The sequence below is a fragment of the Marmota monax genome, unplaced genomic scaffold (genome assembly GCF_021218885.2).
Source record: "Marmota monax isolate L192 unplaced genomic scaffold, Marmota_monax_Labrador192_F-V1.1 WCK01_AAM20220418_F8-fsc00126, whole genome shotgun sequence".
Lineage (NCBI taxonomy): Eukaryota > Metazoa > Chordata > Mammalia > Rodentia > Sciuridae > Marmota > Marmota monax.
Genome location: NW_026695245.1, coordinates 3,515,966 through 3,531,102, shown reverse-complemented (window position 1 = coordinate 3,531,102; position 15,137 = coordinate 3,515,966). Strand labels below are relative to the sequence as shown.

General features: G+C 37.8%; 1 protein-coding gene across 1 annotated transcript in view; it reads left to right on the top strand.

Annotated features, from left to right (window-relative positions):
- The window catches only part of Ttc39c (tetratricopeptide repeat domain 39C), a 101,593-nt gene that overhangs the window by 39,675 nt on the left and 46,781 nt on the right, over window positions 1–15,137 (top strand). Inside the window, exons 2-4 of the mRNA XM_046433624.2 lie at window positions 10,137–10,185; window positions 12,020–12,148; window positions 14,625–14,739. Coding sequence (XP_046289580.1) covers window positions 10,137–10,185; window positions 12,020–12,148; window positions 14,625–14,739 — 293 coding nt within the window. The remainder of the gene's footprint in view (window positions 1–10,136; window positions 10,186–12,019; window positions 12,149–14,624; window positions 14,740–15,137) is intronic.

The following is a 15,137-nucleotide window of genomic DNA, read 5'->3' as shown; positions in this document are numbered from 1 at the left end:
AGAACTATGTAATGTTTTGAACAACCAACAATAAAAATTAAAAAAAAAAGAAAAAAAAAAAAAAAAGAATACCCTAATGGGAGCAACATAAAAAAAAAAAAATAAAAAATAAATAAAATGTTAATTGACCCATAATATTGGCTCATATTTATGGGGGTGTCCTATGATGGTTCAATACATACATACAATATGTAATGATCAAATCAGGGTAATTAGCATTCTTAATTATGTGCATCCCCAAAATGCATCAGTGAAAACTATTAAGAAGTAAGGGCCTAGTTATTGTTTTTTTTTTTTGTTTTTGTTTTTTTCAGTGTGCTTGATAATGATCAACCTGTAGAGAATCACCAAGCCCCAAAGCTGTAGGAACAGACCCAGGAGGCTTCTGCTTATTCTGTTCCTATATGGGGAGGAGGCTCAGAGTCCAGGTATTATGGTTTAGTTATCAGGTGTCTGTTGTGTGAGATAATGCAAAAATTTTCAGAGGTGCAGTGATAAGATTAGGAGAGGTGTGACCTAATTGGTGGATTAATCCACTGATATGGATTAACTGGGTAACAACTGTAGGCACGTAAGGTGTGGCTGGAGGAAGTAGGTCACTGGGGGGGTGTGCCTTTGGGGCTTATGTTTTATCCCTGATGAGCAGAACTCCGGCTCTGTGGCCTGGTCATCATGTCTTGAGTAGCTTTCCTCTGCCACACCCTCCCACCATAATGTTCTGCCTCACCTTGGGCCCACAGCTATGGAATTGGCTGACCACAGACTGAGACCTCATTATGAGCCAAAATAACCTTTTTCTCCTCCAAGTGGTTCTTGTCAAGTATTGTAGTCACAGTGATGAAAACCTGAGACACGTGGCTGGTCCACCAAAGTCCTTCAGTGCTCTGGCTGCTACAAGCCAACAGCTTTGCCACTGGATGTGACAGTCTTTCATGGCTTCTTGGCATCAGCCAGTGAATTACAACATTATTTTTCTGATTAGATGCAAGGTCACAGACTAAGCCATTAGTTAGTGTATCAAAAGTAAACCGGTAAGAATCTGTAGCCTCTTTGAGGGCAAATAGTGCTGAACACACCCTAGGGACTGGCGCCTCTCCTGGTTGGGAGCCTGTGATTGCAGGGGTGCCTCAGGCAAACCCATGGAGATTATAGACTCCCACATCCCCAAGAAGGCCCAGGCTAAAAACAAGTCTGATCAGAAGGGTGGATCTATTTCAAACTCTTATACATCAAATACTTATAAAGTCAATGACTGTGGAGATCAATGTTTTGAGAGACTTGCTGTCCTTTAGATAAATGTTCCCTCAGGGTCTTATTGGGAGTTGTGTCTGGAAAGTAAATGGAACCTTTCCAGGAATTTTTCCCCCACTGCTATCTTCCGATAAAGGAAATAAGCACATTTCTTTCTTTCTTTTTCTTTTTTCCCTTAGTGAAGGCAGCTCTTATGGGCTCAGGTTGATGAAAAGCTCATACTTGACCATTTTTTGGACTCTGTGAAGGACAGTCTCATCAGATAACATGTGAAGTGTGGATTTTGTAGGACATGACTAGTGGATTCATTAAACAGACATGTGCGGGGGCTCGTTTATATGCTGGGGGTCAAGATGGCAGCACATAACAGAGTTGGAGTCCCCTTCTTGGGGAATTTTCCCTTATTCCAACCAAAATAGAAAATGAGATGAATATCAAATAGAAGTGCCCTGCAGAGAATGAAAAGTGACTGGGAAGCTTTTTATATATTCAAAGAATAGAGAAGAGGAAATCAAAGATGGCAAGTAGCCTGTCACAGATCTCATTAAACATGGTGTTTGCAGTATGGGTGGGAAGGCTAATCCGCTAAAAAAAAAAAAATACCATGACAAGAGACAAATTTGGGAGTCAAAGTAACAACCACTTACCTGTTTCCAAGGCCATTTACTACGAGGGTGTTAGCATATCTTTTCAGCTGCCAGGCTGGACTGTGTAGGCTCTGAGAAGCCATGTCTTCAGTTCATAGCACAGTGCCTGCTGTATACTTGCCATTCAGCAAATGTATAAATGGATGCATGGAACAAAATTAGATTCACTTGATTTTTTTTTTTCCTAAAGCCCTGTATGAAGAGGGGTCACTGTTCATTTGTTTTAAACTGAGGAACATGACTTAGATATATCATTTTGAAAGTAAGTATTTTTTGGACATATTATTGTGGCTTTTCCAAAGGAAATTATGGTTTTCTTAGGCAATTTGTTTTTTATGGAGGCAAGGAGCAACCTAGAAAATCATAAATTACTTCTTCGACTTTAATAGTGAATTCTGTTGCTTTTGTTTGGCTTGATTTCTTAATCATCCTCCTAACCATCTGTCTTGGGTAGAGTTGACCTTTTCATCCTCCACTGGAAATTTGTCATGGATATTTGGAAGATGCAGAGCAGCAGAGTACACAGGGTTGGGAGTTGACCTGGGCAACTGTACCTATCTCTCAGGCCTGCTGGAAAGATGCAACTTAATGAACAGAATATATTCATTGGATCACTATAGAAGCAATTTAACTTTCTAAAAAACCATAGATAATGGAATTTATTTATAATCTGATTCATAGCAGGATCCAAAAAGAGAACATTCCACCAGTGCTGTCCTGTCACATACCAGACCTCTAGGGATGCTATGCGTAATAAGTAAAGAAAACGTTTGGAACACTTTTAAACTAAGAAGCAGAATAAATTAGATTTTTTTTCTTTTGAATTTTTTTTCTTTGTTTCTCTCTAGTAACAAAAGCCAAGGGCAGTTAACAACTGAGCTATATGCCCAGCCCCTTTTTTTTTAATTTTTAATTTTGAAATAGATAGGGTCTCACTAAGTTGCTTAGCACCTTGCTAAGTTGCTTAGGCTGGCTTTGAACTTGAGATCCTCCTGCTTCAGTCTCCCAAGCTGCTAGGATTATAGGTATGTGCCACTATGCCCAGCTTGAAAAATATTCTTAATCATTATGAATCCAGTCAAAAATGTCTTTAAATGAAGTTTGTCACATTTCTTGGGCCATCCTCTGGGAGAAAGAGACACTTCTCTAAGACTTTCAGCCTAGAGTTTTTCATTTCTCATTTCCTTTTCATTTTCTGCATAAGGAAGATGCTCTCTTTAATAAGCATTGGGTGGATGAGCAAGGTGCTGAAAACATCACTGTTCTTCCTTGCAATCACACTATGGCTAGAGACATATATTTCTGTCTCTTTAGCTTGTGACTGAAAGAGCTTCTATGCTCTGGTCTGCCAGATGTTCCTTTCTCTCGTATTGCTACAATATCTTCATATTAAGATTGGGGCTTCAGTAGTTCACCATGAGTTTCCCATGTCCAAATGGTGTTAATAGGTCAATTCAGGGCGGGGGGATATAGCTCAGGGATTGAACATTGGCCTAGCATGTGCAAGGCCCTGAACATAGTTCATTGCAGAAGTGTCAAATCAATCTTAGCTATTGATTGTTGCCATGGTGTACTCAAAGTTAGAGAACTTGAGATACAAGATAGAACAAATTGAGCCCACGGGCCAGAAACCATGAGTGCCAGCTAAGTGGGAGCTGCTGTCAGGCCCTCTGGGTCCCGTGAAATTGAGACATTTCAAGGCTTTTATCTGGGAAAAGCACATATTTTTAGCTTTTAATTTCAAATTTCCCATTATAAAGCCTTTTATTTATTATTTTTCTTGACAGAGAGAGGAGGAATCAGCTAGATAGTGGGAAGCTTTCACTATTAAAAATTAAAGAAAATGTTTAAATAAGAAGAGAGTTCAGCCAGGCGCTGTGGTGAATGCCTACAATCCCAGCAGCTCCGGAGGCCTGAGGCAGGAGGATCGTGAGTTCAAAGCCAGCCTCAGTGAAAACAAGGTGCTAAGCAATTCAGTGAGACCCTGTCTTTAAATAAAATACAAAATAGTGCTGGGAATGTGACTCAGTGGTTGAGTGCCTCTGATTTCAATACCTATTACCCCACTCCACACCACCCCCCAAAAAAAGAGTTCAAATCACAATAAAATATATGGTTCTGTTGTGCCCTAATGGCCTACTGGTGGCTGTAGGCATCATCTTTTTTTTTTTTAAGGGAACATATAATATATTATTTATACCATTTGTATGGGTAATATAAAAAGCAATCACCAAATAATTTGCTTCTTTTTTTTCAGGAAAAAAATTAGGAACTGTCTTGGGGAGTAACCTCAAAGGGGCCCTTCTACTTATTTTGGATCCAATTCTCTATTAGCCTTATGCTGAGAGTGCCCTGGGCCATAGCTGGACACAGCTGGGCCTTAGCTTACCATTAAGTGAATAACTCACTCCTATGGGATTTGGCTGTTTTGCTGTTGAAATGACCCATTTTTCTGTTTGGTTGGCTGGATAAAAAAAAAAAATAGCAACAACTGAATCACAGGGAGTATTCAGGACAAGTAAATTGACTTAAATGATGCATTTTTCTTCCTAAAAGGGATCTAAATATAGGGAGGATTCTGCAGCAACAATATAAAGACACAGTGGCTTTGACCACCCACTGTGGTCAACACTTTTCATTGAAAAAAAAAAAAAAACACTAATTGTATTTCCCCTCATAACAAATATTTTAATTGCTCTTTTGTGTTGGAACACAGTGTACACACAGCCTTTTCCTAAATATTAAATTTTATGAAAGCAGTTGTAGGTCATAACATTCTATTTGGCTATTTTACAAGGCATTTGTTGTATCGAAGACAATTGTTTTTCCATGAAAAAAAATTAAATTGTGAGGGTAGCTCAGAGACATCAGAGAAGCTATTCCATATTGACATTTTTTGCTAATTGTATAAAGTTAACTCCAGTGGTCCTCTGGGGCTATGGTTTCTAAAACATTGTGGGTCATGGTAAAGACAGACCCTCCATTAAGAGCAGCAGGGGTAAATTCATGTCATTTTTTTTCCCCTTCAATTCTCAGATCTGGGATCTCTTGACTCCAGGGTAAGATGATGATGGCCATTGGCTGATTAGATTCAGGTGGCCCATATTTCCTGTGTAATTCACAAGGGTCCATGCTCCCCAGGCATTTAGAGGGGAGAAAAGTCATTTTGAATTCTTCTAAGAACTCAGCATTTTATAAATTTAGAACATTCAGAAAAAAATCAAAGGAAGACTTGAAAATTTTTAACCATTCGCTACTATGAACAATAAAATTACCTTTGAAGAAATAGGTATTCTTATAATTATGCTCATTTATGTAATGGAAAGATACTCCTTTAAGAATTAAATGTGTACATTTCCTTCTACTATACTTCAGGAAACAAAATTTTCATCAGCTCAGTCCTATTTTTAATATCCTGGTGAAACTTTAAAAAATAATTGCCATGGCAATGTTAGTGACTATAGGAATAGATGGTAAATTGCTTCTTTATATTCTCTATGGTCTTTCTGATTTGGGTGACTCATTATACAGAGTGAAAAATTTGGAGCCATCTTATTACTGATGGTTCATTTTCAAAAAGTAAACTATGGCAGCAGTCACAAGGAGCCCTTTCATTAGAGGAGTTCCCATGACAGCTTATCTTTTGAAGAACATTTTTAATTGTAGGTTTTTAAACTTTTTATTTTGGAAAATTTCATATATTTTGTGTTAGTCAATTTTTTGTCACCACAATGAAATACCTAAGATAAGTAAAGTGGTTTACTAAGAGTTTTAGAGCTTTTATGGCCTGGGGTTGTTATTAATAAGCTCAGTTCTGGTGAGGACTATCTTATCTTTATCACATCATGGCTTATGGCAATGGCAGGAGCAAGGGACCATGTGGCAAGGCAGGATGCAAAAAGAGACTACATGGTGTCAGGCTCGGAGTTCTATAACAGTTCTCTTACGAGGACTAACCAGGGTCCCATAAAAAAATACTTTAATCCCTTTCAAGGGCATGTGGCCAATTTACCTATGACCTCCCGCTAGCCCCTCCTCCTAGATGTACACACCATCTCAACACTGGGGACCAAGTTTCCATCCCACGTGCCCTTGGGGGACAAGCCATATCTAAACTTTGTCACATCTTCCAGAGCATAGAAAATATTTCATGAGTTTTAGTGTTCTAGTTTATAGCCGTAACAATTACCAACTCATTGGCCAGTCTTGTTTCACGTATATTTCTGCTTAATGTTCTGTGAAGTGCAGGACAACCCCACACCAAAGGACTATTTGGCACAAAATGTTCAGAATACCACTGTTTAAAAAACCTGATTTAGGTCGTTAATTTGTCCTAGCAGTGTTTTTGGAGTTTTCAATGTAGGGGTACTTTATAATCTTTATTAGATTTAGTTTTAGATAGTTAATTTTTTAGTGCTATTGTAAAGGGTGATTTTTTTAAAATCTCATTTTCTAATTGTTGCATGTGTGTGAATAGATACACGTGTGTGTGCACCTATGTGGTGCTGTTTGAGATGTCTTCTCATGAGTGTATTTATGTGTCTGATGTTTGATAGTCTCACTTTAAAGTTTCCCTTTGGTCTCTTTTTCCCTCCTATGATTCTTTATTGTTGAAGAAACTAGGATCTTTATCCTGTAGACTTTTCCACAGCTTAGATTTTTGCTGATTCTGTCACCACGGCAGCATTTAACACATTCTGTCCCTGTCTTTATGTGCATTGCCCATATCTCTAAATTCATTAGGACCTGTACCACGGTGATTTACTTTTCATTTATGAGCCCAGGAAACTTCTATAAAGGGAAACTCTCCCTACCCCCAAACAATTGGTTCCTCTGCGTCCACAGAGTAAAGGCAGGGTAAATGCTTATTCTTGCTCTTTTAAAGGATCTCTTTTAAAAATAATGAGTTGGTTTCCCAGTAGGAAACTAGTGAGTTTTTTAAAAAATTAAAAGCATCATTATGAATGCATGGTTTCAACTTGATATTTCAATCCGTTGCTGTTTTTGTTCTCTAGGGTGATCAAATTATTCCATATTTGGCTAATGGGAACCTCTTCAAGACCCTACTATGTTTTTTAAACTTCCTTAATTTCTGCTATAAAAGGACATTTTCAGGCTCTTCTTGAGCCTTTCTTGCCCCTGACTTGGAAGCAGCCATTGCTTCAAGTGAGCCACAGTCCCTTGCTCCATTATCTGGAGAGGGTGCTCATGTCATGCACAGCGCGCTGGGTGGTCATTGGTTCTGGGCCTTTCAGTGGGCAGATCTAGGATAAATATATGCTTTCAAAGATTAGAAAATAATACAATGGGTTTTCATTGATTCTTTCTTTTTTGGACTTTCCAGATTTTTAAATTAACTTCATCCTCTCCCATATGCACAAAATCTTGGATCTCTACATACGTAATCCTTGCTTTATTACAAATGAGGCACACAGCAGCCTGAGAGTAAGACGCCCTTATCCAGTTAGAATATGGTTACCGAAATGAGTGGGGCAGGGGCATCTTTTGAGGGTCTGTTTTCAGGGATACTCATGATCGGGGTTTACTATTAGATTACGACGTTCTACAATATTGGAGTAGTTTCTACTCTGTGTAGTTATGTTACCATTTCATTTGCATCAGAAGTGCATTGCATTCATTTCACTTCTGATTTGTAGGAATGGCATGTTAAAGTTTAATTTGGTGTTGTTATTGTGTATCATGATTACAGGGTTCCAGAGTTGAATCTACAGACAAGGTAGATACAGGGAAACTTCATTTCTTTGTGTCTTCCCTATTCCCTCCCTCACCCTATAGGAATCCATTTTTAAAACAAGTGTTACGAGTTATCTCACCATGGCAGGTTCCCAGCATGAGCAATCTTGAAATGAGCCGAGTGCCTCTTCCCTCTCCCGACCCTGGCACTGGGTTTTCCATCATCATCCTCATACTTTGGAGGAACAATTTGAGATCTCCAAAACAAATATGTTTCATATAAAGACATCTTAATTAAGATGAAGTAAGTTAATCACTTGAAGTATGTTAAGTTAAAACACCAAGTAAGCCTGGGTGGATGGAGCTGTTCTAACAGCCAGTGCTCCCTGGCCCTACATTCTTTATGCCTGGTGCACCCAGATGCTACGCAGTTTGCACACAGCACCTCATGGAGGGAAAATTGTTCTATTGGGCTGGTTTCTACGTTTTTTTCCCCCACTTAAATGATAAGATGGTATGTGAAGTAATAAGGGCAAGGTTAGATACTATGAATAATTAATTGCCATGACTCTCAGAAACCTAATTTTAGTCAAGAACAAGAAGCAAAAGTAGCAACACTAGTTTCAGCTTCTTTCACTTCTCAAGTGGCAGAGTGGTTAACATGGCAAGGAAGGAAGGGTGAAGCCAGTTGCCAGCACTGGATTGAAACACATCTGTTCCTCAATAGCAGGGCTCTGTCACTCCTTGACTGATTGCTGTCTGCTGAATGCTACTGTGTTAGGTACCTCAGATACCCCTACCTCCCACCCCACACAGCCAACTCCAAGAGAAAAAGTGGATGTGCATACCTTTTGTTTCAGTGGCGCTACCTCTAGTAATTTATCCCATGAATGTATTTGGTGTTACGTACAAAATTATAGGTACAGGATGTCCACCAAGCATATGCGTGCCTGTGCATATGTGGAGAGTCACACCTCCACACTTTCATTTTGAACAGAATCTAATTTTCTAAGAGGAGATTAAATAAATTGTTACATGCTTTTATATACTGACCATATATTTGCATAATAAAAAATCAGTAAAATTATTTTTTAAGAAGGCAGTTACAGTGCAACAAATCCTACCATTATGTGAAACTATAATGTACCAATAAAAAATAAAGAAGAAGAAGGCAATTACAGGTTCCTTTTCCTTTTAGTACAATTTATAGAGATATATATTTTGTACTATTTTTTTTTAATTTGAAGCAGAAAGCTTATATCCTTACATGCTTTTGAATCAATTGGCATTGGTTTGGTTTCATCTTTGACTTATTCCAAAATAGGACGATGAGCATGTAACACAGTGAGGGAATGACTGACTTAGAGAGGCATTCTTGACATTGTTGGATGGTAAGTTGAGTTTGTGAGATCTGATGCTGTGGTAAACTCCTTTGTTCTTCTCTAGAAGTGATATAGATTTTATGTGTGTAAAGTTTGAAAAGTTTTGCTTTTTTTTTTTTTTTTTGTACCAGGGATTGAACTCAGGGGCACTCGACACTGAGCCACATCCCCAGCCCTATTTTGTGTTTTATTTACAGGCAGAGTCTCACTGAGTTGCTTAGCACCTCACTTTTGCTGAGGCTGGCTTTGAAATTGTGATCCTCCTGCCTCAGCCTTTAAGCTGCTGGGATTCCAGGCGTGTGCCACCTCTCCTGGCTGTTTTGCATTTTAAAAATGAATAATAAGGGGAATAGGAATAGGAAAGACAATGAAATGAATGGGACATAACTTTCCTATGTTCATATATGAATACACCACCAGTGAAACTCCATATCATGTACAACCACATGAATGGGAAGTTATACTCCATGTATGTATAATCCATCAAAGTACACTCTACTGTCATGTATAACTAAAAAGAAAAAATAAAAAAGTGAATAATAACCACCTTCCTTTGGTCACGATGTTACAGATATCAGGTTGCTTCTATCATCTTTATAGCTACCGTGTCAATTCTTTAATAGCTACAATATTAAAGGCAGTCTTTGTTATAATTTGTTCCTGTTATCTGCTTTAAAGAATTGAGAACAGATTCTGTTCTACAGGTAGAGCATTAACCAGTGCATTGCCTCGTTAACTTTTTTCATAGGGTGATTTAATCGGCTTGATGACCTTAATTTCAATTCAATTAATGGGATTGTATAGTGATCCTGACCCATCAGATGATTTTTTTGTAATAACATAACAATATAACTTATTGCTTTTTATTATTGAAAAAACACATAACAAAATTTATCATCTTTATGATTTTTAATTATATAGCACAGCACTCTTAACAACATAAACATAATTCATTGCTTTAATAATAAAAAAAAAAACTTGTTCAACCAGTGTTACAGCTCACCTATGTTCTCAGAGTTTCATGGAAATAGCAATAAATTAGTAGATCAAATTTCACACTTTTGATAAGTCTTCCAAAACTAAGGCACAGGGAAGAGGAAGGCTATCAGATGATTTTAAAGTAAAAGTTTACAATAAAAATACTTTTATTTTTTCTTAACAGGAATCATAGCCCACTGATGAGTTTTGGAGCCAGCTTTGTCAGTTTTTTGGTAAGTTGATATTAAAAGAGGTATTGGTATGAAGGAAGCAGTTATAAACTAATGTCTCTTTTTGGCTACCAGCTGCATAGTATACCATTGTAGAAAATTCTGTAGCATTTAAAACTGAAATCGTTTTTGCCTATTAACCAATGCCTGTAGATAATTTACCTCATTTTAAAAATAAAATGTTGTATCTTGTAGAGTATTATATTTTTCCCACTCAAAATTCTTTTTAGAATAAAAATATAATCGAAAGACCTTCAAAAATTAAAATGTATTGGGACAGCGGGCAGGTCTGCCTCTGGGTAATAAATATTTGCTCTAAAATTATTGAGTAACTGCACGAGAAGACAAGTTCAATGAGCAAAGATATGAGAATTGAGGGAATAGGTTTTAGTTAGGTTTTAATCAGGTGGTATAAGAAAGTGGATGCTTTCTTTTCAGAAATATTCACACCAACTACTTCCAAACACACACGTTTTTAAAAACATCATAGTATTATATAAGGGGGCAGGGAGACAGGAGAAGATACCCAGTAGAAACCAGAAGGGAGACAGCATTTAGATTTGAAATTCAGAAAGATGTCACCAAATAGGCATATTATGCCCAGCCTGGTAGTGCCCAGCTGTAAGCATGAGGCCATCTCCAGTGTGATGGGGTTTTATTCAGACTATTTAGTTCCTCTTATTATAGATAATGCAACAAAATTTTAGAGCCTACTCTTGGCATCAATACATAGTTCCACATCTGAAAAAAAAAAAAGTACTGAATGAGGATTGTAACATTAGTACCCAAGTGACTACAAAGGCTGAATCAAAGGGAATGAACAGGGTGGTGACCAGGGCATCGGGGGGTGGGGGTGACCAGGATGGTTGGGAGAAAGAGTGTAACTAGGAAACTAGGACATGGGTGACCAGGGTCTAGTTTGGCTAGGACAGAAAAATAGGTTCGAGTCATAGTGACAAGTCCTAGAATTTCAAGGTAGGGCTGGGGAATCCAGTGGGGAACGGAGAGCTAGAGACTGTTCATAGGTCCTTCCAAGAACCAGCTCTCCTGCCTCTGTACACACCCATCTCAGAAATATCACTTCCACCCATTTAGATTTGGCTTGACAACATCAGCCAGCATCAGGTGCCTAAAATCAAGCTGTCAGTGGAATTTTTAACTATAGATGGTATAAAATAAGGAAACCCACAGGAATTACTCTGGAAAGACTGATGATTTCAAAGAGCACCTCTAGTGGTTGTTTTGTTAGCCTTTCTATACAGTACTTACTAGAGGCAGGGGTCTATCTAGAGTAGAATGAACTTTTGAATGAGACCCTATCAAAAAAACTGAATGGAGGGACTGGGCTGTGGCTCAGTGGTAGAGCGCTTGTCTAGCATGCATGAGGTACTGGGATTGATCCCACGCACCACATAAAAATAAACAAATAAAATAAAGGTATTGTGTCCATCTACAACTAAAATAATATTAAAAAAAGAAAAAAAAATTGAATGGAGTAGACCAATTAGAAATTATACAAAATTTTTGCTGCTGCATTTAATAACAGCAGAAATGCAATAGAATGACAATTGCAAGGACATTCGTTACTGTATGTGTATATATATATATATATATATTTTTTTTTTTCATGCTGGTGTAATAGAGTCATATATTATGTAATATCAAGATTATAGTGTCTTTAAATGAAAGGGTGTGCTGTTACATTTTGATTCTTTTACTTGCAACAAATAATTTAAGTGAGGTTTTTTTTTTCCTAGTTTGGAGTACTGTTGTAATAAAGGGGCCTGAAGTTTCAGACACTTACTGATTCATTCATTCTCTCCTTGTTTCTTGGCAGAATGCCATGATGACATTTGAGGAGGAAAAAATGCAGTTGGCGTGTGATGACTTGAAAACCACAGAAAAGCTGTGTGAAAGTGAAGAGGCTGGAGTCATTGAAACAATCAAGAATAAAATTAAGAAGAATGTAAGTCGTGCGCCTTTAGATTATGGGCTGTGTACTATTTAGAGTATCACTTGGGTTTCCGTATTTAAAATAGGATTGAAAACAAGCAGTAAATGTTCCCCGTGGCTTCTGGTTATGTGAAATGCCTCTCACAAAGTTGTAGAAGCCCTTTCCCGTCATTAGAGCCATCTGTTGGTATTTTAGAGCCACCATTTCTAGAGCTGGGGGTGTGGTTGGTGTAGTGGCAGAGCACTTGCCTAGCATGTGCAAGGCCCTGGGTTTAGTCCCCAGTACTAGAAAAAGAAAGCAAGAATGATCTTCTTCCATAATGGGCTCCCATGACAAGGCTCTTCTAATGAGAGTTTCTTGTGTATAATTAAACATCACTCAGTGACAGCTGAGCAATAAAACACCTGCATTTTGGCTGACTTGAAGAATTTAGCCACTGACCTCGTTTCCCCCAGGTCTCACCAGCCTTTGATTATAAAGTCTCAGTTACACCTTTCTGTATTTTGCCCTCCCCTTTCAGTTCAAAAGTTCCCAGTACAGAGGGGAATGCTTCCATCCCTTGCTTGTGGTGTCCACCATGAGGAAGCCACTGATGGGCCAAGAGTGCTGGCTCCTGACGCTCCACATGGGCCAGACTCATTCTTGCCTCTTCCTCCTTCAAACCTGATGTACAGTCAGTGACCAGTCCCTGATGACTGTCTTTTTAAAATACCTCTTGAGTTTGTGGACTGCTCTCCATCCTCACCATCATCTTCCTAGGCCATCCCCTTTATCTAAGATAGACTGGCACTCTGCCTCGGTCTCTCTACTCTCCCATTCATTCTCTATAATACAGTCAATAATATGTTGTTTACTTGATTTTCAGTGCTAGCTCCAGCCATGGCCTTTATAATAAAGTCTAAACCCCTAAGTATAGCTGGCATATGCCTCTGCATATTCTTCTCAGTCTTCATCAGGTTGCTTCTCTTAGTTCTTCCTTCATAGATAAGTTTTCCCCCAAGAACATTTGCCTGAGTCTCCAAACCCTGCTGAGTATATCTCCTAAGATTCCTGTAGTTCCCTATGCTTTAATCCTTCAGACCACTTTCTATGTTACAAGGTGATAAGGTCTATATTTCCTCATTAACTGTAAACTATTTACATGTCTGTTCTCAATTTCTACTACTACACCTCGCATACGTGTTAATTATTAACATTGCAATGGCTGTTACAATTTATAAAGCATTTTCATATACAGCATCTCATTAGCCTTCTGGACAACCTGCACAGTAGATGTTGCTATAAATAAAGAAACAGAAGCATTGATACACAGACATTTTCCCAAGCAATCAGAGTAATGAGTGCTGGGGCTTGACAGAGAATAGCAGAAATGATGATGGATTATGAAAATCTAGAAAAAGAGAGACATTAGTATTGTTGGGTATATATGTGACTGCATGATCAATGTAATTCTGCAACCTGTATACTCAGAAAAATGAGAAATCGGGCTGGGGATGTGGCTCAAGTGGTATCGCGCTCGCCTGGCATGCGTGCGGCCCGGGTTCGATCCTCAGCACCACATACAAAACAAGGATGTTGTATCCGCCGAAAACTAAAAAATAAATATTAAAATTCTCTCTCATTCTCTCTCTCTCTCTTAAAAAAAAGAAAAATGAGAAATTATATCCTATCTGATTCAATTGTATGATATGTCAAGATCATTGTACTGTCATGTGTAACTAATTAAAACAAATTACAAAAAATTTTTTAAAAAGAGAAACATGTCTTACTATTATGCATACTATCTATTCTATTGACATATTTGCAAAATTCTATAATTTCTCATGTCACTATGAAAGTTTCTTGGGGTTAAGAATGCAGAAATGTACAGAAATGTTCTTTATGATAAAACCAGTATTTTTTGATTGATTTTACTTTTTGCTTATTTTTACTTATATGGCCTAAATTTCAAGTATAATTTGTGATTTATTCAAAATGGATTTTTAATTCCAGGGTATTTTCTCCTTAATAGAAATGTAATCAGTTTCCAGCCCTTACATCTCAGTTATGTACACCAAAAGAATGTACCCTAATATTAGTCTTACCTGCAGATAAATGCTATAAATTGACTTTTTGGGTTACTGACTTAGGGAATGTATTATCTATGATGATTTTAATTATGGATAAATTAGAATTTACATTATCTTAAAAAAAGTGAGCCTCTGAAGTTTTGCATTCATGTTCATGTTTTCCATGAATTTAGATATTATCACTTAGAATATTTTTTTGAATCTAAAATGTTCTTTAGCACTATGTTGTTGGCAAAGCTCAACCTAATGGGAGTATGGAGCTTCCAAGCTTCTAGCATAAATTTGGTATTGGCTTTGGGTGACTGCCATGTTTTACAACTCCAAAGTGAATTATCTTGTAGCTTTAAGTAATAGTTGTTTGGAGGGAGATTCGTTCATGTGTGTGATTTATTGGTGTGTTCTTTCTTTCCACCAAACAGGTTGATGTCCGCAAATCCACTCCCTCTATGGTTGATCGGCTTCAAAGGCAGATTATCATAGCTGACTGTCAGGTGTATCTGGCTGTGCTTTCCTTTGTCAAACAAGAATTGTCAGGTATGCTGAAGCTTTCTTTTTAATGGATTTTTGCTATTCAGCAGACAAAATCAGTAATACTTTTTAAAAAAATTTTAGACTACCTTGTATTTCAGTCTTTGAGAATATGTGGCGCCTCTTTGGGGCTTGATACTGATTTATTACTTGGGAAATTGAAACCACAAGTGCTTAATGTGTGTTGAGCAGAGTAGTTTTAGTCCCAAAGTTTATGTTTCATCCCCCGTCTCAAGATAATTTTGTCTTACTTAGAGAAATTATGAATGCCTTTTTAAAAAATTTTAATGGACCTTTATTTTATTCATTTATTTATACGTGGTGCTGAGAATTGAACCCAGTGCCTCACACATACCAGGCAAGCATTCTCACTGAGCCACAACCCCAGCCCATGAATGCCTTTT